The following is a 26,581-nucleotide window of genomic DNA, read 5'->3' as shown; positions in this document are numbered from 1 at the left end:
GACTGGTGGCCAAGCACAGCCGGGCGCTTCTTCAAGCAGATGTTTCACACTGCATCACTGGTTAAATCTCAGCCAGGTGTCTGTAGAGCAGCTCTTGCTCCAGCCCCATAAAAACGCCTGTTCAGGTACATATGCTTTTTCTCTGGCTGCTCCTTGCTCTTCCTTCCAAACCCGCTCACCTCACAAAATGGACTTGGCTGACTCTCCCTTTGCTCATGGCTGGCTGTGCCACTGCAATCGTCATTTGTCCTGCCCCTCAGCTCACCACGGAACCACACTAAGGCAGGGAGAAGAACAGAGCTGTGGCTTCCAAGTCCAGCAGGAAGCAGCCAGGCTGGTTTGGGTCCGCCAGGGTTTTGGAAAAGCCCAGTAAAGTCGGGATGAAAGAGGGCAATTAAAATGTGGTAGCTGGAATGAGCCTTGCCTGGCTTGGCTTGAGTGCAGAGGAAAGATCCCAGGAGCTACCAGCTGGTTTGAGTTCCTGGCCTCACTGCTGGTTAAATATAAATATATACAAGTCCCTTAAACACACCTGATGTTCACATCTCAGATATGGGAATAATCATCCTCCACTTACCTCCCTCCTAAGGCCTTTTATGTTGCTTTGATGATGTTTTTAAATAAATTATTTCTTTGGACTGAGGAGACAACACAAGTGCAAGTATCACTGCTGAGCAAAAGAGGATTTTGTTACTGCAAATGTCTCCAAGTCATGTGGCACTCAGGATCATTAGCTATCATTCTCCTCCTTTTTATTGTGCTTTTATAACAATGTAGAATGCAGTTTCCTCTAAACAATGTTGGTAATAAAGGCAGGTGATCAGCAGGGAGATGACGCTCATTTTAAGCCTCATTAAATTCATCAAATAAAACAGTGTATATCAATAGAGAAGGGTGTTCCACTTTCCATCTTCCAACTGAGTATTACAAATAATGAAGAGAAATTTACAACTCAAAATATTTTCAATACAGCCTCTTACCATGGGAACAGCATTCTTAGTAGGTTGAGAAGGAATATAGCCCAAAATTTCTGTCATCTAACTACATGCCAGACCTCAAAAAAATTGTAGGCCCTTATGCCTACAATTCTTATGCCGAGAGTGCTTAGCTCTCTACAGAGCAGTGAAGGTAACATACATAAAGGCAAGTGGGAAAAATGAGGCACTTAATTGTGGTTAGGAAGAAAGTCAGTGGCAAAGGCTGAAACCCAACTTGAGATACTCACCCTCCACCCGCCCCCACCTTGGTTATAAAGTGCTTTCCGTACTGCCCTATCCATGTACGTGAAAAAATGCCACAACTGCATGATCAGTGCAGCGCTCTCTTTTATATGTGCAGAGATTCCCTGAAATAAGGCCCCACCTTTCTTCTTCTCTCTTGCTCCCAGTTAGGTATTAGGCATCAGCCTCAAATGTATTTATGAGCAGTTATTCGTGGTTAAAGAAAACCCAAAAGACAAACAAAAACCCCACAACCTAAATTTGACTATGAAAGACCTAAAGTATGCCACTCCCATTATAAACATGAAAACAAAACTAAAATCTCACAGAAAATACTTTGAATGACTGTATCCATGGCCAAGATTTGCTGTGCTTCAAACGAGACTCCAGGAAAAAAAGGTCATCTACTTAAAAGATACAAAAATTCACATTTGCCACAAAGTAAGTGGCACTAGCAGCAAGTACCATCATTGTAGTGGTGTCAGGATTTGTGCTCATTGCAATCAATACTTCTGACACAGCTAGTGTCAGTACTTTATATTAACCAGGATACCTTTGGAGATAACTTGAAAAACTGGGGTATGGTGCTGTGAATGCAGATATGAACCTGAATACCTAAATTAGCCTTAGAGGGAAACAGAGTTATAGCTGAGGTCATAGAGATGGACAAAGGACAAATAAAGGAAAAAACTATAAAATAATAAGACTTAGATTTGCATGAATGGAATTGTAAAATTAAAAAAAAAATAATTCAACATAAATAAAATCCAACATATTGCCCATTCTCTAATCCACCTGCAGTTCTATCCTAGCCCATGGGCCCCCGTAGGATCAGGTGTTATCTGAGCTTATAACATGAATTTGGGGATCTATACTGTGAAAACGCAGCATCCCTCAGACAAAACCATGGGCTTTTTCACCCTGCTGGAGAGCGGGAGCATCACCACAGTCACCTCCGAGTCAGTCTCCCACACTTACCAGCGCAGTCCTTTTTATTCCAGTGCAGTTTCTTTCCAGGTGGACAGACACACTCATAGCTCCCCATTGTATTAAGACACCCATAGTCACAGCTACCATTGCTGATGCTGCACTCGTCGATATCTGAAATGTAATTGAAGTTGGGAAGAGTATTAACCATCGGTACGCGTGAATACTGTGCATGAAGATACTATGTGCATAAGGATATCTGTTTCTACTATATCTTTTATATTTAAGTCTATATAAATGCAGACAAGAGTCATATTAAACAATTTTAGTGCCTATTGCATGTACTCGTCCTTAGACACACGTACGGCTCCTACTCTTTCAAGGATTCATGCGTACGATAATTTACTTGCCAGGAACAGTCACAATGAAAGTCTTGGAAGTACTTGCAAGATACAAAACATGCTCGAAAGTCTCTGCAGCATCTGGACAATAATGTATATTGCATTGTCATGGTTTGATGTGGGGGGGGAGGTTCTGGTGGCAGGAGCTGCCCATCAGAACCGGACTCCCGTCCCCCTCGGGGCTTGAACCAATCGGCGCCTCTGTGAATTGTCCTATTTACGTTGGGACAAAGGAACCGGAAAGGTGTGCCTTTGCCCAGGAGCAAGGAGATGGGAGGAGGGCGCTGCCCCTGCTCCCTGGCGCCTGGCTGGGTGGCGGCCCAGGCCCGGTCGATGCCACCCACTGAGGATGGCGGCAGCGGAGCCGCTTGGGGAACTCAGGGAGAGCCCCGCTCCCAGGGTGCCCACCGGGCCGAGTTCACCCAGAGAGGACTGAGATGTGAGAGAAACGGCCACACAGACACCAGGTCAGTGAAGATGGAATGGGACAACGTGTGCCGCAGCTGAGTCCCCCTTACAGACCAGTGGTGAGACAGCAGGTGGCCCCCTTGCATTTCCAAGGCGGTCCTCGGGGGAGCAGAGACTCACTCGCGGCCCGTGGAGGATCCACGTCAAAGAAGAGATGCCAGAGCCTGAGCACGGTACGCATCTAGAGTCCATGGGACAGCCCCCGCCGATGGGGAGGTGTTTTGTTTAAAGGAGATGCCTGAGCCTGAGACTGTTGTGAATCATGGGCACAGGTCCAGACGCATTTACGCATTTAAAGTCTGTATGGAGATGCATTTAAGGTCTATATGACGACCCATGCCAGAGCAAGTGGCAACAACTCCCTAAGAATCCGAGACTGTGGTAAGGCCGGCACTTGGAGCAATCCGATGGGGAAGGATTGCATCCTGCAGGTAGGACTCATGCTGGAGAAGTTTGTGAGTTTTCCTCGTGAGTAGGGGATCCACTGGAGCAAAGGAAAATGGTGTAAGGACTCCTTCTCCTTTAAGAGAAGCAGCAGTAGCAGCACGGAATGAACTGACCTGCACTCCCCCATTCCCTGCCCCCCTGTGCCACTGCGGGGAGGAGGTAGAGCCGGGAAGAAAAGGAAAAGGGTGGGCAGTGGTGTTGTTTTTAAGATCTGGCCTTGTTTTCTTGTTATTCTCTCAAGTAACCATTTTTGTTTGCTTTTGTCTTTTTAGGTAGCTGTTAATAAACTGTTTTGCTTTAAGGAAACTGAGTCTCTTTTGCCCGGGACCGTGGTTGGTGGGTGCTGCTCTGTTCTTGTCTTGACCCTCAGTCCTTTTATTATATTTTTCTCCGCTCCATTTACTGGAGTGGGAGACCAGCTGCGTGGAGTTTAATCGCCGGATCAGCCTAAAACCCACAACATGCATTATATGGAAAAATGTCAAAGGCACAAACATCTGTGAATTTAGATCACTTTTGCATAACAGGCAGATAAATTCTCCATAGCGATTCACTGAGTTTGCTTTTAGAAATGATTCAGGCGAAGCAGGAAATCATATGTTTGACTGCAGCCTAGCAGCTGAAGTGTAGCTGGTTTAGTCTTCTCAAAGAAAAATGAAAGGTAAAAGCTTGTAAGAAGGCAAAGCAATTACCAGATATTTTATCACAGTTATTCCACATAAAATCTTTCAGCTTTAGATACATTAGAAAAGCATTTAGTCAATACGAGGTACAATGTTTTTAGTCTAGGCAGTCGGCATTTATGTAGCTGTGCTGACATGGCCAACTTCTCATCTCCTCTCCTCCCACCACCAGAAAGGATGTTTATCCACCGTGCTTAACATGAGTTTTGCTACCATGTACTCACCTCTGGATCATGCTCGGGGCACATTTGGGACACTAGATGGCCAAAACTGTCATATGGCACTAGTCAACCACCAGCTGTGCATCACTGCTCCAGGCTCTCTAATTTACCAGGATAGCCATAACCTAAAAGCCCTTGTTATGAACCACAGCCCCATTATTTCAGGCACTGCACTAACCTTACCAAGAAGTTTCTGCCCTTCGAACGCAGCTACTCATCTGCTTGCTAAAGAGTGGCGTTACCATAACAGACTTTTACAAGGCACATAGGTTGTGCCATTTGACATATGCTCAAACGAGTCAGAATGACACCAAATCAACATGAGATATACTGAATTGCTAATACTCTGGCTTAATGATAGGTCTCACAACAGAACTGTAGAAAGAAAATTGTCGCTTAATGTGTTTCTAAGGGAGCTCTGGCCACAAAGGCTGAGTGTCTAACTGCCGTTCCAAACCACGCCTAAGCCTAGGCTTGAGCTCCAATTGCCATGTGCTTTGCACTGTGTGAATCCAAACAGTTTGCAGAAACACAGTCCGAGTTCAAGCCAGTTCTCCCCAGGCACCAGTTTTGGAGCCCAGTGTCCCGGTTTGAAGCCAGAGGGTGAGGTTCAGGTAGGAGGTGGGGCTGATGAGGAATGGGGCTCAAGCACACAGGCCCCATGCTGATTAAGAAATGCAGGCCGATACGTATTAGCCAAGTCTTCCTCTGGCATCGTAGGGCATGTGATGGCAACACAAGAGTGTTTACTGGGGCAGTTGCTGGAATCTAGAAATGGCTTTCTTTTTCTGATGCCTGTGTGGTTAAGCAAAAATCTAGAAAACATGGACTACATGCATAAAAGAAACTGAAAAAGACACTCTAATACAACAGGCATGTTTCTAGAAAACATCATTTTTGAGTCAGAGTTAGGACTTCTGGAGGTCCTGGGTCAGCAGTTCCAAAAACTGATGAGGGACACAGTCCCAGAAAAAACTGAACACAACCAAAACCTACCCCACTTATTAAATGTTCAGGCAGGAGTCCACAGCTATAGCTGGGGGTGTCAGCCAGGCCGGTGGCAGGCAGTCTTGTACTGTGACACCCCTGGCAAACATTGGACTTAATTCGAGTGCTCTGAAATCCTCTTTCCTTGATCAAGTAGAAGTTGAACCTCTAATTTGGTCATTGTGGTAACACTCGCCTGTGATGCTCTTAACACATATCCCTCTCCTGCATAACCAAATATTACAGCACCAATTCTTTCCAGTTATGCTAAGAAGGTTGAAGAGCTGAAGTAGCTCCACAGAAGATGGGAAGAAGGTAGCCCACAGCCTTCTGTTTTGAGTTTCACAGGCAGCTTATGTCCCGGTCTGGTAAAGACAAATGTCAACAAAGCCAAAATTTGTAAACGTTGCAAAACTGACATCCTTATCCTGTTCTCTTTGTTGCCCATCATTTGAAGCCTTCCTTCTGTAAATACAGTTGTGACTAACCTCACTCCTGGGGACGTACCAATTGGTACTTTGCATTTGTAAATTCTGTAAGGACGCTTCCCCTGCACAGCGCACTGGACCCCAGCCACGAGGCTGCTTTACGGTGGCTGCGGAAGAATGGCGGAATCCGTGCAGCAGTGGATGCAGGTGTCACGGCCGCAGGCTTCTCATCTACTGAGGCTGCTATGCTCCACCATCAAAAAGTGCAAAGACAGTAGTTTTTATTTATATTCTTCTCCTCAGAATGCTTCAGCAAATTTGAGATGCTGAAATTTTAGTCATGCCCAGCTCATGCTACTTTAGCTTTATTTTAAGTTTATTGGATTATCTCCTCCAGTTCTAAAATCTTCCCTCAGCTAAAAGAACGTGTGGCTTAGTAAAAGGTTCACAAGGCAAACAAGCAATCAGATAAGCAAAACTCAGTTTCCAAACCTCCACAGTGCGTCAGTCCGTACAAGGTGTACCCTTTGTGGCAGAGACATTCAAAGCTTCCAGGGTAGTTGATGCAGGTGTGATCGCAGGTCCTTTCGAAGGAACACTCATCTATATCTGAATTCACAGAAAAAGCATTAAGAAATTAGAATTCAGTTACACTGAATGGCTGGAATTCCACATTCAGTTTCAACACCTTGCTATTGATACACTAGCAGATATCACCCCAGGTAAAATCTGAATAAAACGTCAGTCTCATTCCTCTAATGCCCTGGAAGTGTTCAAGGCCGGGTTGGATGAGGCTTTGAGCAACCTGGTGTAGTGGAGGGTTTCCCTGCCCGTGGCAGGGGGGTTGGAACTAGATGATCTTTGAGGTCGCTTCCAACCCTAACCATTCTATGATTCTATGATTTGCAGTTACACAGAGAAAGCCAAGAAGAGAGAACTTAAGAAAAATCCATGACGACTGTATTATATACGTTGACCATTAGATGGCAACCTTTAACTTCGCATCATATTTTCCCAGCAGGGCTGTGGGGGTATTAAGGTTCTGGGGGGTTAGTGGCACAATGGAAAAAGTTTTGCGTTGAATCGAATAATTCCTTCTTTCGCTGACCACTCCCCTGACACCTCACCCACCAGGACAGGGAGTCACTCCCAGACTTCTGCTCTGCCCACGTAAGACTGTACCACCAGTTGCGCAGCTACAAGGAGCATAAGCGAAATAGTGCCTGAGAATAAGCCGGTGTCAGGAACGGATGGGCTGCACCTAAGACACAGGAAATCTTAGTCCAAAGTCCACATTCTACCTAATTCAAGAAAATTTGACCTCTTCCCCTTAAAAAAGTCAGGCATCTCTAATTATCACTGCTCACTAATGTGAAACCCTTATTTACATAGTCTCTCCCATCCAGCTGCCTATGAAGAAAGCAATTAACAGCAGGTTGCTGCAAAGACAGTACAAAGGCTTTGCTGAGCGGGGTGAGGGAAAGGTTTATTTGACAGCAGCCATCACAGAGTGGATGCGCTGAAAACCACTACATTAAGGGTACTTGAAATAGCACTGTTTGCAAAACAGCAGCACTTCTGTGTGAATTTTATCCTCAGACAACTGGTTTTCCTAGAATCCTCTTCAGTGATTATTTTTTTCTGTTAAAAGGTCAGAGAAATTAATACAGTGGCGTTATTTCAGAGTGGTATTTTCAACAAAAAAAATCACATTCCTCTAAGATTTCTGAAGTATAAATGAATGGAATAGTATTCCTTTAATAGCTTGCACACTTTCTAGAGTTGCTTATTAAGAACATAGCCTGAGCAGCACCACTGCTAAATGTAACTTGGACTTTTATATTGTACATGCTTAAAAAGATGTGGGTACTTGAAAAAGTGTTGGAAGTCACAAATTCTTAAGGGTGTGCTGCCCAATTCCTATATCCAAGAATTATTTGTGTAGTTTTGAAGTTTAACGAAACATTCGAGGTCTCATTGTGGCAAATACTTAACTTCAAGAAATATAAAATTAAGATTTTGCGTATATGTGCACAAACCCAAAATCTGTGTGACAGTCTATGCACAAATTTAGAATGTTGTAAACAGTTATATTTTATACAATATCCAAGGTCAAGTGTTTCAAAACATTCACACAAAAGAGAATTCACAATGTGGAAAGCAACAGTTTGGGCAAGCGCATAATATAAACTGAAATACATGTGGTGACCAAAAATCTATGCTATCTGGTTTTACGTGTGCATCACAATCACTTGATATGATCGAGTAGCAAAAAAAGGACAACTGAGATTTTATCTTTTCTTCATCTATTTCATTTTTAATGCATTTTCCTATGCATTTTAAAATACTATTATTTGAGTTCTGAAAGTAATTTCTTTTTAAGGTTTCCTTTATAGTCTTGGAAATATGTGCTTTTGAATACACATAAATCACAAACTGTTTCAGTTTTCTCTAAATAAATACATAAAGTAAAATCATTTGGGAATGAACACTGCAGTTATAGTTTTAAAGGATTTTTAACGCATAAGAAGCCAAATCATACATCATGGTTTCATTCATGTGTAACCTTGTTCGCTATATGGTACTGCAGGAAATTTACAAAAGCAGTTCGTTTTCTGGCCTCTGACTTACCTTGGAAGGCTCTTTTTCAAACATAATTTCATATTTCTCAATAATGATCTCATCCTGCACTAGTTTAGTCAATGGGGTTTATGCCTTGCTTTCACACATACTGCTTGGTGTTGTTATATATTCTGGCTCAAGCCTTCAGCGGTTTTCCTTCACGTCAAGAAGGATGCATTTTCCTCTTTGCCCCTGGAAACAACAGCCTACCTACTATTATGACCAGTCATCTGCTTGCCAAGTAACAGGCACTCACGATGGGCAAATGCCTATTACACAAAACATCAGCTACTCATAAACTTATATTGCTGATGCTCGCAGAGACGCTGAAACAAACGCTTTTATTATAATACAAAGACAGCTATTAAAAGCTTTTTCACCATTTAAACCCCTCATCCCACCTCCTGCTGCTGTTCTCATAAATTCAACCTCGCTTTGGCTGACCGAAGGTGGGAAGCCTCCACATGGATTTTTCCTTGCTTAACAACAAGCCCCTCAGCCCCCTCTCCTCCATGCCTGCGGAGGGTAGGGCTAGGCACTGCCCCAGGGACCCGGCTTTCCGCAGCACCCTAGCTGCAGAATCACCAGTCCCCTGAGGAATTCAGCACAGATCATAGAAAAGGGAAAAATATGCATCACATAGTCTTTGCTAAAAGAAACCGGTGGCGTGATACAGGATGCTGAAATCCTCTTGTGCTCGCTTTTTTTTTTTTTTTAAACTCTGAAATCTGTGTTGTGGGCGCTGTTATCCCCAGACTCCCAGAAACCTTGAAGTTGGCCCTCACACCTTTGTGGTGCTCCACAACACTTCTCCATATTTACCCTGAAAAGGTGTGCTTATTTGCCACCACCTTCATGATACAGGTGTATCTCGTAAGAGCCTGCAGAGCAGGGCTACACCTGGTTTTCACCTTCACAGCCCTAGGTTTCAATTCCCACACAACTGGGAATGAACGTAGGTATCTAACTCGTCTCATCCATACAAACAACACTACACAATCTGATATATCTACTGAAAAGAAGCCCAGAAATACAGAAGCAGAGATGTGGCAGGTAGCAGCTAGAGAACTGAGAGCGAATAATTACTCTTTCAGTTTTGGGGTCAAGTCTCTGCCTCAAACACACGTAAACACTCGAAACACACATATATACATTATGTCTTGGGTTGCTCTGAATTTCCCTGCTCCCACACACTAAAATAAATATGGAGAAATGAACTTTCAGGGTCTGAGGTGCTCTTAAAACAGTTTAAAGCTATTTAAATCAAGTTTTTGAACTGTTTTAACATGAAAAGTCAAAATGTTTTATTTTCGAGGAACTGCAGTGGAAAACTTCAACTTGAGGTTGAAGTTTCTCTTCTATTTTTAGTTGAATTTGGCATGAATTCACAAATAGTCCAAGCTGTCTCAGAACATTTCAGATTTGCTAATGCACTTATTTGACATCAAACACATTCTTTTTACTTTCACTTAGTCAAAAATTCGTATCACATTCACCACTGTAATCAGCATATGCGATTGTGTCATTTCAGCATATTAAGAGACGTCTTCACAGCTTAAATGTTTGAAGCTTACAGGATCTACGGGGCTAAATTCGTCTCTGGTAGTACCTCATCAGTTTCCTGCCAGAAGCAGGTTTTTTTTAGGATTACTAACGATAGCACATGAATTCTAAGATGAGGACCTCCCTACTTCACAGCACATAAGCCGGTGGAAGTGCCAGGTTCAGAAGATGGAGCAGATGACCTCCAGAGGTCCCTTCCAACCTCCACACTGGCAATCCCAGCTCTCTCTAAAGGCACTCCCTTTGCGGTGTCCTGGGCTACTGAGAGCTCTCCTTCCAGTTGCTGTTTCCATGACACCAAGGCATCATCTCAGGCTGAATAAAGTCCAACATCTCTTCTATCAATTCACCTTCTCATTTCCAAAAGGAACATTAGAACAGTGGAAGCACTCCTTTATTTTTGCCTAGAAGGGATTCAACTCAAAGAGATTGTTCAGTGGTTTAATGAAAGAGCAGGATTTCCCCGTGTTTTTGAGGAAAGCAACTGTTGCCAATGTTCGTCATGCTTGATAATGTTTGTTTGGTTCTGTTCCTATTATTTCAAGTCAGCATTTGGATTTTATTGTTGCTTTTTCAATCATACTTAGCATTATTTTTTTTTTAGTTCATGCTTTCACACATTAAACAATCCCATCATTATCTTTATTTTTCTTGAATATAATGTTTGTTAGTAGGTGTCAGATTGTCACTACTGGCAAGTAAAGTCTTCCATCTATCTCCAGAAGGAGAGCTACCTGAGATCCAATTTCTTCTAAGTTTTCTCACACAGAGGCATCTCAAAGGTGACCTGAGGGAGCAGGGAGAGAGCAGCTCATTTTCCATGCTCATTCAAGTCCCTGCCCTTTCCACTGATGCTGCCAGTAGACTCCCAATTACAGTAGCACCAATTGTTCTGGTGGTTTGTGTGATGTGGACACTGACTCATTTGTGGACGTAGAGCGCAGGGCACTAAGAAGCCATCACACAGTAATGAGTTTTGCTAAGTCTGAAACTGAGCCGTATTCCTACCAGCAGCTCTGAAATGCAAGGCTCCTTTCTGTGCTCTGTTTCCAGTCCTCAAATGCAGTCCCCTGTATTCTTGATTGTCATGGATTTCTCCTCTAAAATAAATTTCAGAGTAATTAAAAGAAACCAATGATCAAGAAATTAAAGTGTAATGCAGGATGTTTCCAAAAAGCATTAGCACTGCAAGCAAGCAGCTCAACACTAAGCATATGCAGGTGAGGGTGAGTAAATAGCACCAGATTTAGAGATGCTTTGAGGACTGCATACTGTAGCACTGGATTTAGAGATGCTTTGAGGACTGCATACTGATGTAAAAACTGCTATGGTTCTCCCTAACAGAATGTACACACACCAAACTCACTCGCACAGAGGTACACGTGTGATTGGGAGGTTGTGGTTATAGAACTGAGCAACCAAGGCCCAGTTTGCCCAATCTCACATTAAAAATCTACTGCAAAAATAAGGATTTCCTCCTCTCTTTCTCCTGTAATATAATTTTCTTTGTTAATATTAATAACAAGTGAAGAAATTGGTTAGAAAAAACTGATGGTCTTCGCCACAGCTCTTCTCTGAGACATACATTAAGCAACTAGGTTAATTTATGAAACTGAGAGCCTCCTTCCAAAACAAGCCACATGTGATCACAGAATCACAGAATGTTAGGGATTGAAAGGGACCTCAAAGGATCAATAGGAGTCTGGCCATCCTGCCTGAAGTATTTTCATAGGGTCTAAAAATAAACATGGCAAGGGGAGATCACTGTTGTTTGATGGTGCTATTGTGTTACAGAGAACAAGACAGGAGGGGCTCAAAGACAATCAATGAAAGCTGTAACAGGGATTTGGGACAGACTGCAGACTATAATGATTCTGGACACTGTCAGCAAAGAACCCATCTTATCTTTCATTTATCTGTGTTCAGTGAGGCAAGGCATGAAGTATAAACTAGATCACTGCATTAATGCAAAATATATACATTAAATTTAACTATACTATTTCAAGTAGAAATAAAACAGAAAACAAATAATTTTTGCTTAGAAATAGAAAAGAAAATAAAAGAAAAAGAAAATGAAATATCTGTCTCTGCTATCACTTCTTTCATCAGTAGAATTGACTCAAGACACCCTGAATGCTGGCAGATCACTTCAGCCGTAAATGGTCACAATATTACAGTAATACTTTGAGGTTCAATCACAGTCATAACTCCGTACGCTCCCAATCCTCCCAGTTAGCTTAGATATACCTTTGTTATGCCAGCAAAGATTTTTATATAACTCCTAACTGCTGTCCAGGATGCTGTGAAGAACACACAGAGCAAGGAATCTGTGGTTTTCAGATTCATGTGTTAGTAGTGTTTGACCTCCAGGCCAGAAGCGATGGCCCAGGTGACCCACCGCGCTGCACACAGCGAAGGCATGACTTGGTACAGTGAGGTTATCTCCTAACGTGGCCATATTCTCCTAATGCAAAAATCCACAATACGTAGTTTTATTTTGTCAGTCTCACACACTCTTGGTTTATTTTTAAACTCCAAGCCAAACATGGAGTCGGCGTGGAGTACCCTGCTCAACTCATCATGCACACAAGCCAAACTCAAGGCTAATCAGAACATTTTGTGTTCAAATTTCTCAGCTTCCAAGTCATTGGCTCCTCTGAGAAACAGAGCCTTTCCTTTCTCTCATTCATTAAGCATACATACATAGAAACTCCAAAGAAGTGTTACATGATGTTTTTAAAATAAACACTAATGCTTTTTTATATGTACTTTGGCTGAAAGTTATTTTCTGTCTTCCCCTCCTCCCCTTCGATTTCTGCAGGGAACCGATACCACCCATGTAATGTTGTTCACCTTACAGCCGAGCCAGCGTGGTTTCCAACAATATTTGACAGACATTAGGGAAACCACATATCTTAATCTGAGTGGTTGCTGGACCATAGGGAGTCATGATTCAAGCTATGTTCTCCAACAAATGCTGCTTTAAATTCAGTATTGGGAAAGATATGATTTTGCCACAGCAGTGATATGATGGGGTTTCCACCACATCTCACATTTTCTGATCCACAGTGACTCACCCCTGTTCACAGTTAGTAAAAAACACATCCTCCATCTGAGGACGTAACTCTCTAACACACGTCCAGCACCGACCAGAAGGAACAGCTTATAGCTAACCTCTCCTTATGTTTCAAAGTCTACAATAATAAAACCAATAAAGAGGAAGCATGGAAAGATGTAATAATATGCAAACCTTCTGCTTCATTACCTTCCCACCGAGTGCTTCTGGAGCAGGCTGACACAAAGAGAGGGGGGGGAAAAAAAGCCATAACCCCAAACCTTTAAAAGTAATTGAAAAACCACACCCATTTAGACTTCCCACTGCATTACTGACTTGTAATCAAGTCAACTTGTTGCTGGGACTTGTTAATAACAGACTAATGACCTGCAGAAAAAACAGATCTGGCATTAATTGCTATACTTTTAATGTGAATGCAAGTGCTGAAGTAGCACAGTCACATCTTGTATTTCAGAAATTTAAGTGGGAAACTGTCCATTATGACTAACGTTGACTTGGACCAGAGCATTTATTTATTTAAGAACTTTATTGCTCACAGTTAACTATGTGATTAGTGAAGACCAAATGTAACACACTAATCAGGGAACGAAAGACTTCTAAAGGAAATTGACTCTGCTCGCAAGGAAATGTGCTTTTTATTAGAGATGATTTGTTCTTAGAATGCCAAGTGGTAGTAAAACAAATACATGTATATAAACTGCAAAAGAAACCTGCAAAATATACTCCAGACAGAGGCAATAAAGAATTAGAAACCTGTGACTTATTAAGCATCCCACAGAGGAGGTATTTCAAGGATTTAGCAGTAGAAAATGAAATGACTGTTACTCAGGGATAGGCACACAGTAGCAGTCAGTGACAAATTGTGCAAAATCTTTGGTTCCTACCCGCTCTGACATAGGTAAGACCACTGTTCCATGCATTATTTAAACATGCTGCTGGGCTTCAGTTCAGCTTGTAGCAAATTAGATGTAACCTAGCTTCCCCAGACCAGACAAAGCATTTAATTGTACCCTTGGTTCACTTGGGCCAAACAATACATCTCTGATTTCTAGCAACAGATTTGGGCAGTAATGCTATAAGCAGGTCCATGTCTCAGTCCACATGAGAACCACAGACATCAATGAGGACCTGCAGTGGCACCAGGGTCATGCAGATATGCCTCCGGTCGTGTTCCCACTGGTGGAATTTGGGCTTAATGTCGCTTTTGCTCTGCAACCCACGGGATGTACTTGCTGCCCCAGAGGGCAACGCTTTCTAGCACGGCAGTGGCTTAACATGGACTTCAGTCATTAAGACATATTCCTCTGGGTTCAACACACAAAAGCAGCTGTTTTCTCACAAGCTACTTGGCAGCCTGAGCTTCTTCCACAGCAGTAGAGTCTCCATGGACTTTGAGCCTGCCAGGTCTTCCAGGCTGGCTAAGCAAGTAGTGCTCTGCCAAACAGCCAAATGCCCTGAAAGATGCAGTCAGGCCACAGTTTCCCCTTGTTTAATCCAGCACGGAATGCAACACCTGGAGTGGGAATCCTATCCCTTCCAATTCATAGCTGTACTAAGGACCACTAGTGTTACCATCTACTTAATTCTGCCTCACGGTCTCAGTATCCTTTTATGTCTGTATGTTTTTACTCCATATTAAAATCCTGGAAACACCTTGTCTTCATCTTCCTCCCAGCCTATCTGTACCCGTGGTAAGTCTGACAATCCGATGTCTCGGTTCTTGAGGCTGTCAAACTGTTGATCACTTTTAAGAGAGGCCGTGTCCTTGTCTTTATGCAGTACTAAGTGCAGTATTGACACTCTGCAGCTCTGGTGCAAGTGCAGTTTAGGGAGCCACAGTTGTCTCTGTTGTTTGTCATTACAGTCTGATGATTTTAGATACTCTTATTTTGCTCTAAGGAATATCTAGGCATCACTGACTTCTTTTTTCTGCGTGTTCTCACACTTCTGCTACATGTCCGAAGATGAAATGCCTTCCACGTCCTAGCAGTCCGGATAGAAACTGGATGTTTAGTTTGATAGAATGAGTATATCTAATGGCAGCCAGATGACCATACTAATTTAGCCTGACCTCCTGCACTTAAGCAGCCTCTAGCATTTTGCTTGGTAACCTCCAAAAGCATCTCTTTTCCAGAAAGGATTGTCTAGGTGTTTTCCTGGACTGATTTCTTAGCCTTCTCCATCAGTTTAATTTTTAGAGTTCAAATTGGTGTGATCCTTTTTAATTGCTAAATTTGGTAAAAGCTGAATAATTTATCTTGAAAGAGTGTAATGCATACCTGATCCTTCCAGGAATCAGCAGGTACCTCTTTATATATGTCTCATATTATTTTGTTGAGTCTGAGGTTGCACACAAGAAAGCAGTATTCCAACTCAGTAGTTCCCTTGGGCAGGCTGGCTGGCTCTATTAATTAATATCACTGGGGCAGCTCAGTTCAGGAGATGATAATCTTTCATTGGCCCCTTCAGTGGTGAGAGGAACTGCAGTAGTCAGATCCTTCTTTGATGTCATGCACCAAGGGGACAACTCTTAACCCAGCAAACTCACCATCCTTGTTAACATCAGAGCAACTAGTTTCCCATTGTTTACCTAGAAGTTACAGCAAAGGGAACTGCCGTTGGGAAGAACAAGGCAGTACATTTGGGAGAGTCTTTAAAGGCAAATAGCAGCTTGTTTTCTTTCTGCTATCAGACCTTATCAAATAAGACCAGTTGCATTTTCTGGGAACCCCTGCATTATCTCTGGGATTTGAAAACAAAAGGAAAGCAGGTTAAAAAACAAGACTTGGCAATAAAATTGTAGGCCTAAACTGTTTGCTTCCACTCCAGAGTAAATACAATCCTTTCTTTAGGAACTATTCCAGAGAGTTTTATGTGATCTCACATACCAACAAATTAATTTTCCTTTCTCTTTCCAGTTTCTTTCAAAAATTCCCTATTTAATTTTCTTCCACACAGAGTCCACAATCTCATTCCCTTCCACAAGCTTCCCTCAGGGCTTCCTCAGAGTCTGCAGAAATGGGGCTGCAGAACAACATCTTAATGCAATAAATACCTATTCCCTACGTGTTCCCCTCAACACATGTGCCAGGTCGACTGACCACCGTACATTCCTCCTCCTGTCAGCACTGCAGAGCCAATTCTGCTCCCAGTTAGTGAGCATGGTTTTGTTCTGCCTCATGCATCAGCCACGGAACTATTTGCTTGCTTTTGGATCACCAAAAGCTTTGCCTGAGGGGCTGGGAAGATTTATGGGTTTGGATGGAAATGACAGAATTTGGCAATTTCAGCCAGGCAAAAATTGGCAGCTAACTTCAGGGTCTTTGGGGGTATCTTTGACTATAGTCGATGGGATTTGGCCCAAAGTTTTTTACATTTCTATAATGAAATACATCATCATAATCACCACTATTATTATTACATTATTTTTTCTCTGCTGTTGGGCAAGCAAAAAGGTTTCCAACGTTTTTCCCTGCAGCAGTATGAAGGACCCATCACCTTATTTTTTTGTAAGTAGCACCAAACTGAAAGCCAGAATAATGGTAGAGGATTACCTGATAAATTCCCTTTGGCAGATAATAATTTCTTTTAATATTTTAAACATGGTCGTGCAAAACTACTTGCTAAATCTCAATACTGCAAGCAGAGCTGGAAAACACCATTGGCGGCTTTCGTCCATGGGACTGCTTAGGAGGAAAAGGTGCCCGGTGCTGGTAGTGCCAAGCCAAGCTTCCCTCTTCCTCCATTTCTTCGTCTGAGCTGAACTGCTCAGCAATTCTGAGTTTGGTCAGCTGTTGTAGCAGAGGGAGGAATGAGAAAACCAATGCTAGGTCCTGAGGCTTTCTGCGTGGCAGGCAGCAGCACATTCCGTATCTAACGAGGTAAGTTTGTTTCTTCTATACAGACACTTCACTTCGTCACTCACATCAGGAAACACACCCAGAACTCGCCCTAGCCTAATGCTCCCTGATGCCTCTGACCACATTTCAACCAACCCTGCCATGGCTTCTCCCCCAGTTTGTGAAATCACTTGACAGATAACCTTAGTCAACCTGGTGTTCAATTTAATGACCAGCAGCATCGGATGTGTGAGCTTCTGGAGCTGGGGAGAGGCCACAGATCTGTGCTGCGCCTGAGGATGGACCACCTCCTGCGAACCTGTACTCCAAGGCACCTATACATCTGGTCATGTGGCACCCTCTGTACGTCCTCTCTGTACAAACACCCTCTAGACACCCTCAGATTGAGTATTCATGTACTCCAAGAGAAGAAACTTTAGGGATCTCCATGTGCTCTCAGATAGGAGAAAGGGTCAAAGAGGGCAGAACAACCCTCAGCTAGTGAAGTCTCCCCAGAGGGTTTCGCCAATCATCGGAGACAGCTCTGCAGATACTTTCAAATATAGAAGTTACAAAAATAAAGGAATTATTTTTTCAGGCAACAGGTTTTTCCTGGGTCTCTTATGGAACATGAAAAGAGCCTACTAACGACACAATGGTATAAAATTAGTAAGTCTGCTGAAGGTCACAGACACAAAGGGAGCCAAGGGAGGTGTTCTATGAAGGCATTTGGAGAGGAAGATTTCAAATTATTACTGTTTCTTGCTATCAAGTACATCGCACTTAGCCTCACCCTGAGCTCATGGCAGTTGCTCTCATTTTACTTTTTCTGCTTACTGTTATCCTTGTGAATAACAATTTTTAAAAGGATTTCTAAAGGATTTGTGGAAGATTTAAAAATGCACTACAGGGATCTGAACTTGAGTAAAGCACCACTATCTTCTAAATGCAACCAAAGCTAATAGTATAAAAAATGCATCAGTCCATTTAACAGTATTTTTCATTTTTAGAATGTATTACTTTTAAAATCAATAGCAAATGAGTTGAGCTAAGCACTTTGTCAGATCACAGTTTCTCCTGAGAGCTACAAAATCTACCCACTATTGGATCAGGAAGGGCTGGAACTGCTTGGTGAAAGGCCATGTGCCAAAGAAAGTCTAAGTGCATTTGCAGCCTTTCAGTGATGGCAAATCAGAGAAAGGTCAACACAGCTGTGATAAATGAGCCTGACTTAAAACCGAACCTCTCAATGCTTAGCCTGGAGAATGAAAGTGCAACTACAGTCGATGGTACTTGGGATAAGTCAAATCTGTTATGTATCATAGCACCAAAAAAGCTATAGCACTGTTGGCATCATAATGTATCGCTCTCTGAAGACAGCTCTTCTCAGTGTCCTGGATGTGCACTTTGTTGATCAGTCTGTGCAACCACATCTTCATTGTTACATGAAAGGAGCATGCGTGTGCTAACAAGTGCATTGCTCTGCAGAGGAAGGGGACGACCATCCCCGACGCATCTCTGACAACTCGTTTATTTGCTTCCCACAGATTGTGTTTGACACAAGATTTTGAAACAGAGTTACTAATTGTATGAAAATAAAGATCCTCTTGAGCCAACTTGCTTGTATCGGTATTTCTACGTGTGACAATGGAACACAATCCCTTAGAAGCAACGCAAGGGCCTCCAAGCTTTGACAGCCGAATATGCTGGGATACGAGGAGAAAGAGAAAGAGATACAGAGACAAGGTAGGCAGAAGGGCTAAGTTGCTGTGTGATGAAGATCTTGAAATTGGAGACTGAAGTTGTGTCAATACTTAGACTGTCTGTAGACTTCCCAGACATTACTCTTGCTCTTGGGTCTATACTTGTCTATCCTAGCTCTTTCTCACCCCTCCCACCCCTCTCCATTACATGAGGGCTTTGTTGTGTTCAGGCTCCTCTACTAATCTGAGGAACCCAGTAGGAGGCAATTGGATTTGGCTCCTATTACCTTTATCCTCTTACCATTGTTTTGCTAGGACAATCTAAAACACAATTGAAGTCAATACTTTCCCAACATTTTTTAAGAAAACAAAGTACTTTCATCAAAACATTGCCAAGATTTTATAAGCGAACATGTATCCTTTTCCAAAATCAATCATTTTCCAAGGCAAAGGCAAGCTGAGTTGTCTCATGCTATTATGGCAATAAACTGTGCTACTACCACAAGTGCTTGGGGTAGGAGAAGCCATATATCAAGAGTAGAAGTGCATTAAAAGAAACTTGAGGCAGGTTTATTTGTTCTCCTACAAACATAAACATGTTTAGCAGTCTGCACTATGCTCAAGCCACTATTTACACAGCAAGTCTGTAAGAGCAGCTTAACAGCCTGATGAGACAACATAAAGGATCTACTCTCTGTGTCAAGCAAGGAGTATTCTCTCTATCCTGCACTACATTTGATTTTTAGGCACATTTCTGAAAAGAGGAAACTGTTCTCTTTGCTAAGGTGTTTGTCTCCATCACCCTTTAGTAAGAGCTGCTAGTGAGACTTTTTGAAGGAACAGAGGGACTACTCCGGGTGAAAACATGCCTCGTGTTATTTGATGGTGCTCAAAGAGCAAGTACAACAACACAGTATCAGTTTCCAACTGAAAACTCAAATGCAGCACTTCCCTTCACCTCCCGTGGACCTCACTGTGCATTCCTAGCTTACTTCAAGATCTTGCTGAAGTCAGTGGCCACTGAATATACACAAGAATTGCTTGTTTCTGGCTCTGCTTCAAAGTCTTGCTTAAAAACTCTGCCCAGAAAGGCTGGCCTCCATGGAGTGGAGAAAGGGCAGGTATCCCTCAGAAAACACTAACAGAAATGTTTTGCAAACATGCATCAAAAAAACTCCCGCCAGCAAAACCCCAGAAGATACTCCTCCATTCCACTGCCTCTTAATATTTGAGCTTAGATTTCTGTTTTCATCTCACTTGTCCTAACTAATGCCTCATCTCCAAGTTACCAAAACAAGTAGTGGCAGCTCATAACATGGCTACTGGAAGAAAATCATCCCCCTTTGCTTCAATAGGTTAGGCTTTTATTCTCATTAGAACAAACCCAACAAAACAGGGCACTCTTAAAAGGCCCAGGAAGAGTAGATGAACGCACAGGAAACTCTTCTGAACATTTGGGATAGGGCTGTAATTTTACTGCAATTCTGTACAGCACTCAGTGTAACGGATATCTGACCTTAATCAATGTGATTAAATGATTGAGTGCAGTAATATGGCATTATCTCAATGTGCACCACTGCAATAGTGGGGAATATATATACATACAGTCTTTCTCTGTTTCTCTTTAAAAACAATTCCTATTGAATTACAGCTTGCAGCACTATTTATCAACAGATTATTGTTTGTGGAAGAATACTACCTTCCTGCTCAACCTATTCCAAGGCTGATTCATATCCTGGTAATTCGTTAATACATAACATGATTCTAGTCCAGTAAAATCATTTCTGCACTATACACATCATAAATCCTACAGCATCAACTGAAAACTATATCTCAACTTCTCTTTCTAAACACTAATGGAACGTTTTGCTTGGCTTCCCACACACATCATCAAGGGGAGGGGGCCAGAAGCGAGCTGTAAAAAGCAATTTCGTAGCAGTATACTTTATAATGTTTAAATAGGAATCTAAGAGCTATCATACTGAATGAGACCTGAGGTCAAACTAATCTAGTATCTTACTTCCAGCAGTAGCCCATGTCAGAAGCTTCATGGGAAAATAGAGTTGGAATAATCTGTCCCATCTACCCTCCCCACATTAGCTCTCATCTCATTAGAAATTGATTTAAAGCCTAGATTGTGAGGTTTAATATTGCTTCCAAGGAGCAGCAACCAAAGAAAATTCACCTTTATCTTATGATAACACTGTGCTGCAGAGAGGAGAACTGGAGGTGGGGGGATGTATTTGTTTTCATGTTTCAGCAGACTTAATTGCTACAACCAACATGGGAGATACTATCACTTGGCAAACAAACTTGTACTGGCTAGAGCTGGTTTTACTTCATGCCTGGGGCATTTATTGTTTCTGGGTATGATCTTGCAATGCTTTTTTTCTCACAGATGCAGACTGTACCACTATTCACAATCTCACTGACACCAAGAGTAAGCACCATGTGTAACAGAAAGGATTTGAGAAGTATTCCTTTTGTTGACAGTGTAACATGTTGCTTCCCAGTGGAGTACTTTTTTAATCTGATGCTAGAAGCAATATGGTGCTTGTCACAAGCGAGATATTTTTGTAAGGCTCAGTGACATAGAATGCCTTAGAGAAAATCTGCATAGGGAATGAACATCATCAGTGACAGGGAAATAATCTTGAGTCTTCCTTCTCTGAGCTAGTCTGATTTCCACAAGCAGCTCCCAATGCCTCTTCCAGTGCACCACCGATTCTCACTGGTTCTTGAGCTATATTGGCAGCTGAACCAGTGCTGTTCTTCACATACCAAATGTCCACACAAGCTGGACTGGCTGAAAATCGGTCTATATCAAGTCAATGTATTTTATGTCTTACAGCACACCCATCTGATGGGGATGACTGTATGAATGCATCAAAGCAAAATCATTCTCCTTCATGGGTATCACACGAATGAGTTGACAGGCAAATGGCCTTCATCCCTCTCTCTCTTGTTAATCACCCCCACACTGACACTGACTGAAGCGGTGTGAGATAATAAGGACCAGCAGGTTCCCTTAGTGTGGTGGCACTGTGTACGGGGTTTGTGTGGCAAGTTTTTAGTAGCTGGGGAGGCTACAGGGTGGCTTCCATGAGAAGCTGTTAGAAGCTTCCCCCATATCCGACAGAGCCAATGCCAGTCGGCTCCAAGACGGACCCGCCGCTGACCAAGGCTGAGCCCATCAGTGATGGTGGTAGCATCTCCGTGACAACATATTTAAGAAGAGGGAAAAAAGAAACCCCAGCAACTTCAGCTGGAGAGAGGAGTGAGAATAGGTGAGAGAAACAATGCTGCAGACACCAAGGTCAGTGAAGAAGGAGGAGGAGGAGGTGCTCCAGGCACCAGAGCAGAGATTCCCCTGCAGCCCACGGTGAAGACCATGGTGAGGCAGGCTGTCCCACTGCAGCCCATGGAGGTTAATGGTGGTGCAGAGATCCACCTACAGCCTGTGGAGGACCCTACGCCCAAAGGAGGTTTTGACCCTGTGGAGAGAGGAGCCCATGCTGGAGCAGGTTTGCTGGCAGGACTTGTGACTCCATGGGGGACCCATGCTGGAGCAGTCTGTTCCTGAAGGACTGTGCCCCATGGAAGAGACCCACGCTGGAGCAGTTTGTGAAGAACTGCAGCCCATGGGAAGGACTCACAATAGAGAAGTTCATGAAGAACTATCGCCCGTGGGAGGGATCCCACGCTGGAGCAGGGAAAGAGTGTGAGGAGTTCTCCTTCTGGGGAGGAAGGAGCAGCAGAAACGTGATAAACTGACCGCAACATCCCCTGCACTACTGCGAGTGGAGGAGGTAGAGAAAATCGCGAGTAAAGTTAAGGCTGGGAAGAAGGGAGGGGTGGGGAGAAGGTGTTTTTAAGATTTGAGTTAATTTCTCACTATCCTACTTTGATTTGATTGGCAATAAATTAAACTCATTTTCCCAAGTCGAGTTCGTTTTGCCTGTGATGGTAATTGGTAAGTGATCTCTCCCTGCCCTTGTCTCAACCCATGAGCCTTTCATTATATTTCCTCTCCCCTGTCCAGTTGAGTAGGAGGAGTGCTGGAGCGGCTTTGGTGGGCAGCTGGCACCCAGTCAGGGTCAACCCACCGCACCCTGTAACTCTGCTGAGTACAGTAGCCTTCTCTCTGATAGAAGTGAGAGCAAAATGAAGCCCTGGGTATTTTCTCTGGCTGCTAAAGACCTCAAACTTACAGCAAATGCACATGCAAGTTCAGGCAAAAGTCAGTGAGGGGACTTGTAAGCCTCCTTGCTCCTCACTCCGGACAGCAAACATGCTCTCTGGGATCCCTGCTGCTACCTCCCTTGCAAGGACACAGGCAGCAGCACCCTCATGGCTTGGTAATGCTCTCCACCTGCTACAGTTCAGTCCTGACCATGAGGGTAACAACCTCAGTGAGGGATGTATGTGGTTCAGGCAAAAACGTACTTTAATATTAAGAAAAAATTTCTGCTGGTGTCCTCTTTATACTGTCTCACCTGGCTGTGAACCCATGTGTCATTGTCACTCCAGAAAGAAGGGGAAGCCTAAATAATGCTACTTTTATTGAACATTTGCTTCTTTTACGCATTTAATGAGGAGAGAAAAGGAAAGAGAGGGGGTAGACCAACAACAAAACTTTCCAACATTTTTCACTGGAAAGTTAGCGAAACTATAATGTTGATGCATTGAATCTGAGGGGTCTGGGCCTCACCCATTGTCTTTTAAACTGACTTACATGAAACGTTAGTTCTAGCACTGATACGGATTAGCTGAAGGGTTTAATCAGTCTCTTTGCTGCTGTAAGTTGTAGCTGTACCCATTTAGCATTTCTCACAGCTCGCTGGCTCTAAGACTGCACTAGGGTCTACTCAGCTATAACTCAGGGCAAGAAGAGTTGAGGGAGTAGCAGTAAGGTAAAAAGATAGTTTGGCTCAGCTGGGAGAGTCATGACATAAAATTCCCCTGTCCTGCTATTCTAAGGAATTTCCTCAGGATTTTAAAACTGGGACACAGAACGTGGTTTTCTCCCTGTCCTCTGTTTTGACAATGCAATGAGAGATAGAGAGGGACAGATGCTCCAGCCTTGATCTCTACCCATGCATTTAGTTAAGGAATCTGAGATGGATGACTCTGTCCCATATAAATCAGTGCAAGGGGTGTATCCTCATCCTGAGATCTTCATCAGGTTATGTGATTGGGACGAGGCCAGTTGTTTTACTGGGTTACATGATCAAATGTGGGTGGCAGGTCACTGTCATGTAACCCAAGGGTACCAACCTCTTTGGCCCCTTTTTTAGTTTTTAATTTTTTGATTTGGTCAGTCTATGTCAAACATGTCTGGTGATTCAGTGCTGTCGATGTGGATGCACTGATTTATTTGGGATTAAACTGGTCCTGTACAGCCATATTTATCATCAATGGTTTCATACAGAAGAGTATAGTGAGATCTTTGTAGCTAATCTTTGTGGGCTTCTTTAGGCCAAAAATAATTCCCACAAACACTTTCTATCTGTCCCTCCCTGTATGATTAATCCTTCATTTCATTCCCATTTTCAAAATGGAGATACCATGCTGGGAGAGTCAAATCTTGCCCTTGGAAGGCTAATAGTGCATATTCTGTACAAATAAGTGAAAAGGAGGATGTTAGGAGAGGGGATTACATATCCAGTTAATATGGCAATGTTTCAAGACCAGGCTGTAGGATCCTTGGATCATAGACAGTTACTGTATTTTTCAAGGTGTTATTTTCCTTTCTTTCATTCTGGAATGAAAGAAAGATTCTCTTGACAATTATGCATTGAGAGGCCTATGTAAAGCATCCCTCTACCAACAGATCGATCATAGGGTCAGCTAGGTCTAGTCACATCAAATTCTGTGGAACGAAGACCTATTCCACAGTAAAGAAAGGTCAGCCTCTCATTTTAGAGTATTATTTTAGGATTGCATGAATTATGGTTCTGTGGTGCAGGGAGTTAACACAGAAGGCCTGAGGCTGGGTTCAAATCTTATTTCAGATCATAAGTAAAAACCAGTTGTGAATGGCAAGAGTAGGGAGGTATATCCTGTAACATGTCAGAAAGCTATCAATCACAAAACTTGCTGCACTCATCAAGTCTGCTCAGAGACAACCTGAGAAACAAAAAAACAGAGCTGGACAAGGTTTGAGGTGTTTTGCAGGTCAGCATTGCAATATGCTGGCAAAGTTACTAAGAAAAATGCCTCAATATCTGCACACAGTATCCTTGGCTCTAGCCATTACTTCCAGCTGCTCCACTCGACAAGCATCAAGTCTTTGAGGAACGCTTGTCTGGAAGTGAAGCTGAGGAGAGAGGAGAGGGGGATACAGTGGGGCATATAAGAAACACATTTGTTTTAAAAGAAAGAAAGAAAAGTCCAAATACACAAATATGATAGTGGATATGCTCATGTCTTTCTCTTGTAATGAGAGGAAAAAGCCACCCCAAATCAGCTATACTTGGACTTCTATTGGATAGCTTTGTAGTGTTAAAAAGCCCCAAACCTCTAGCAAAATATGTCCACAGAAAATCATTCTAGGGAAAATTCAATATATCCTGAAGCTAGGAGGGCAAATTCTGTTTGGGATTTCCTGTTGCATAAACCTGCATCACTGAATTTCCTTTGGACAGACATCGGCACTACCAACAGCAGACTGTGAGGCCCTGTATTTCCATGCCTGGTTACAAAAGAGTCGATCGCGTTCATTTAAAATCTGGAAGGACAGTAGTAAAGAATAACCAACAGTCAAACAGGCAATACATCAAAGCAAATAAAAAATGCTGTCACCTACTGTGTGTGAACACATGGCCTTAAAGAACTCCCAAAAATACAGATGGCCCATGCAGGTATTGCACACGCCCCAGAGGTTCTTTCACCTGGTGGACAATCATCTCCTTTTACAGTGGCTGTATTCATTCAAACGGTGAAAAGGCTACTTAGGCAGACTTCGTTATGGCTGGACATCATGTCTGTGAGATCTAGCAATCTTCAAGCCCCACTTAAGACTGTTTTGGAGGCTCTAAGAGGACTAGAATGATGCAAATGCTTTGAACTGCCCCCTGAAAAAGTTTAAACTCCTCAGAGTAGGAGAATTTGGCTCTATTTCAGACACAGGTGGAAAGGGGCAGAAGGTGAAAGTGTAGACTTAGCAGGCCGAAGTATTACACGTTGATCACTGGATGTTCCCAAAAAAAGCACTTTTTTTTTGAATGTAACTCATCTTTCCAACTTTACCACTCCTTGGAGAGAGTTACGACAAATGTGTGTGCTGTCTCTCCTTGTCTTGCTTTGCAAAAGGCATTTCCTACAGCACGAAGAGAAAATTATTTATGATAGAATTTCACACATTTTTCTGGATGCTTAATGAAGCTTGAACTTGAGTGGAGCAGAGAGACTGCTTATTGTTGAATTTTTTTCGAGATCACTGCACAACAAACAGAAACTGAATAAGCAATTAAGTTAACTGGCTTTAAAACTCATATTGGCTGAGGATTAAGGTAATTATGTCTGCGCTTACACACATTCATTGCAGCTTTAAACAGACTTGCTTGCTGTTTTGTTGCTGATGTGGTTCTAAAACTAATCTGAGTTGCTGTCCTGCTGTTAATTACCACAAAGGTTACAAACACAAGCTCTCCTTACTATAAATATAGCTATGCTATTTGTACTACATGCTCAAAGGAGATGCAGGCCTCTTGCTAGGTTTATACAAACAGATCCAACCATTTCTTCCTGTGTTAAAGAATTTACTTTACAATTTACAGTACCTTAGACTTAAGGGATCTGTTAAAGTAATACACAATAGATGGATTTAGTATTGTCATACAGCGATTTCACCGTCCAAGGAGAAAAAACTCTATTTTTAAGTTTGCGTGAAAAGAGAGACTCTGGGAAAGCAGTATCAGTCTCCACAATCTCACTGTCTGAGCGATGCGGGTTCTTCACCTTCTGGGTTACAAATAAGTCTCCTTTTAAATGG

The 26,581-nt window shown here is 42.7% G+C and overlaps 1 protein-coding gene across 1 annotated transcript in view; it reads right to left on the bottom strand.

Moving 5' to 3' along the window:
* SCUBE1 (signal peptide, CUB domain and EGF like domain containing 1) overlaps positions 1–26,581 on the bottom strand; it is a 214,330-nt gene that overhangs the window by 20,788 nt on the left and 166,961 nt on the right. The window contains exons 10-11 of the mRNA XM_086610525.1: positions 6,275–6,391; positions 2,199–2,321 (exon numbers count right to left, since the gene is read on the bottom strand). Of these exons, the coding sequence (XP_086466651.1) occupies positions 2,199–2,321; positions 6,275–6,391 (240 nt within the window). The remainder of the gene's footprint in view (positions 1–2,198; positions 2,322–6,274; positions 6,392–26,581) is intronic.

This window comes from Tauraco erythrolophus, chromosome 4 (assembly GCF_009769465.1).
Source record: "Tauraco erythrolophus isolate bTauEry1 chromosome 4, bTauEry1.pri, whole genome shotgun sequence".
NCBI classification, from domain to species: domain Eukaryota; kingdom Metazoa; phylum Chordata; class Aves; order Musophagiformes; family Musophagidae; genus Tauraco; species Tauraco erythrolophus.
Note: the sequence above shows the minus strand (reverse complement) of the source record. Positions and strands in the feature narration are given on the sequence as shown.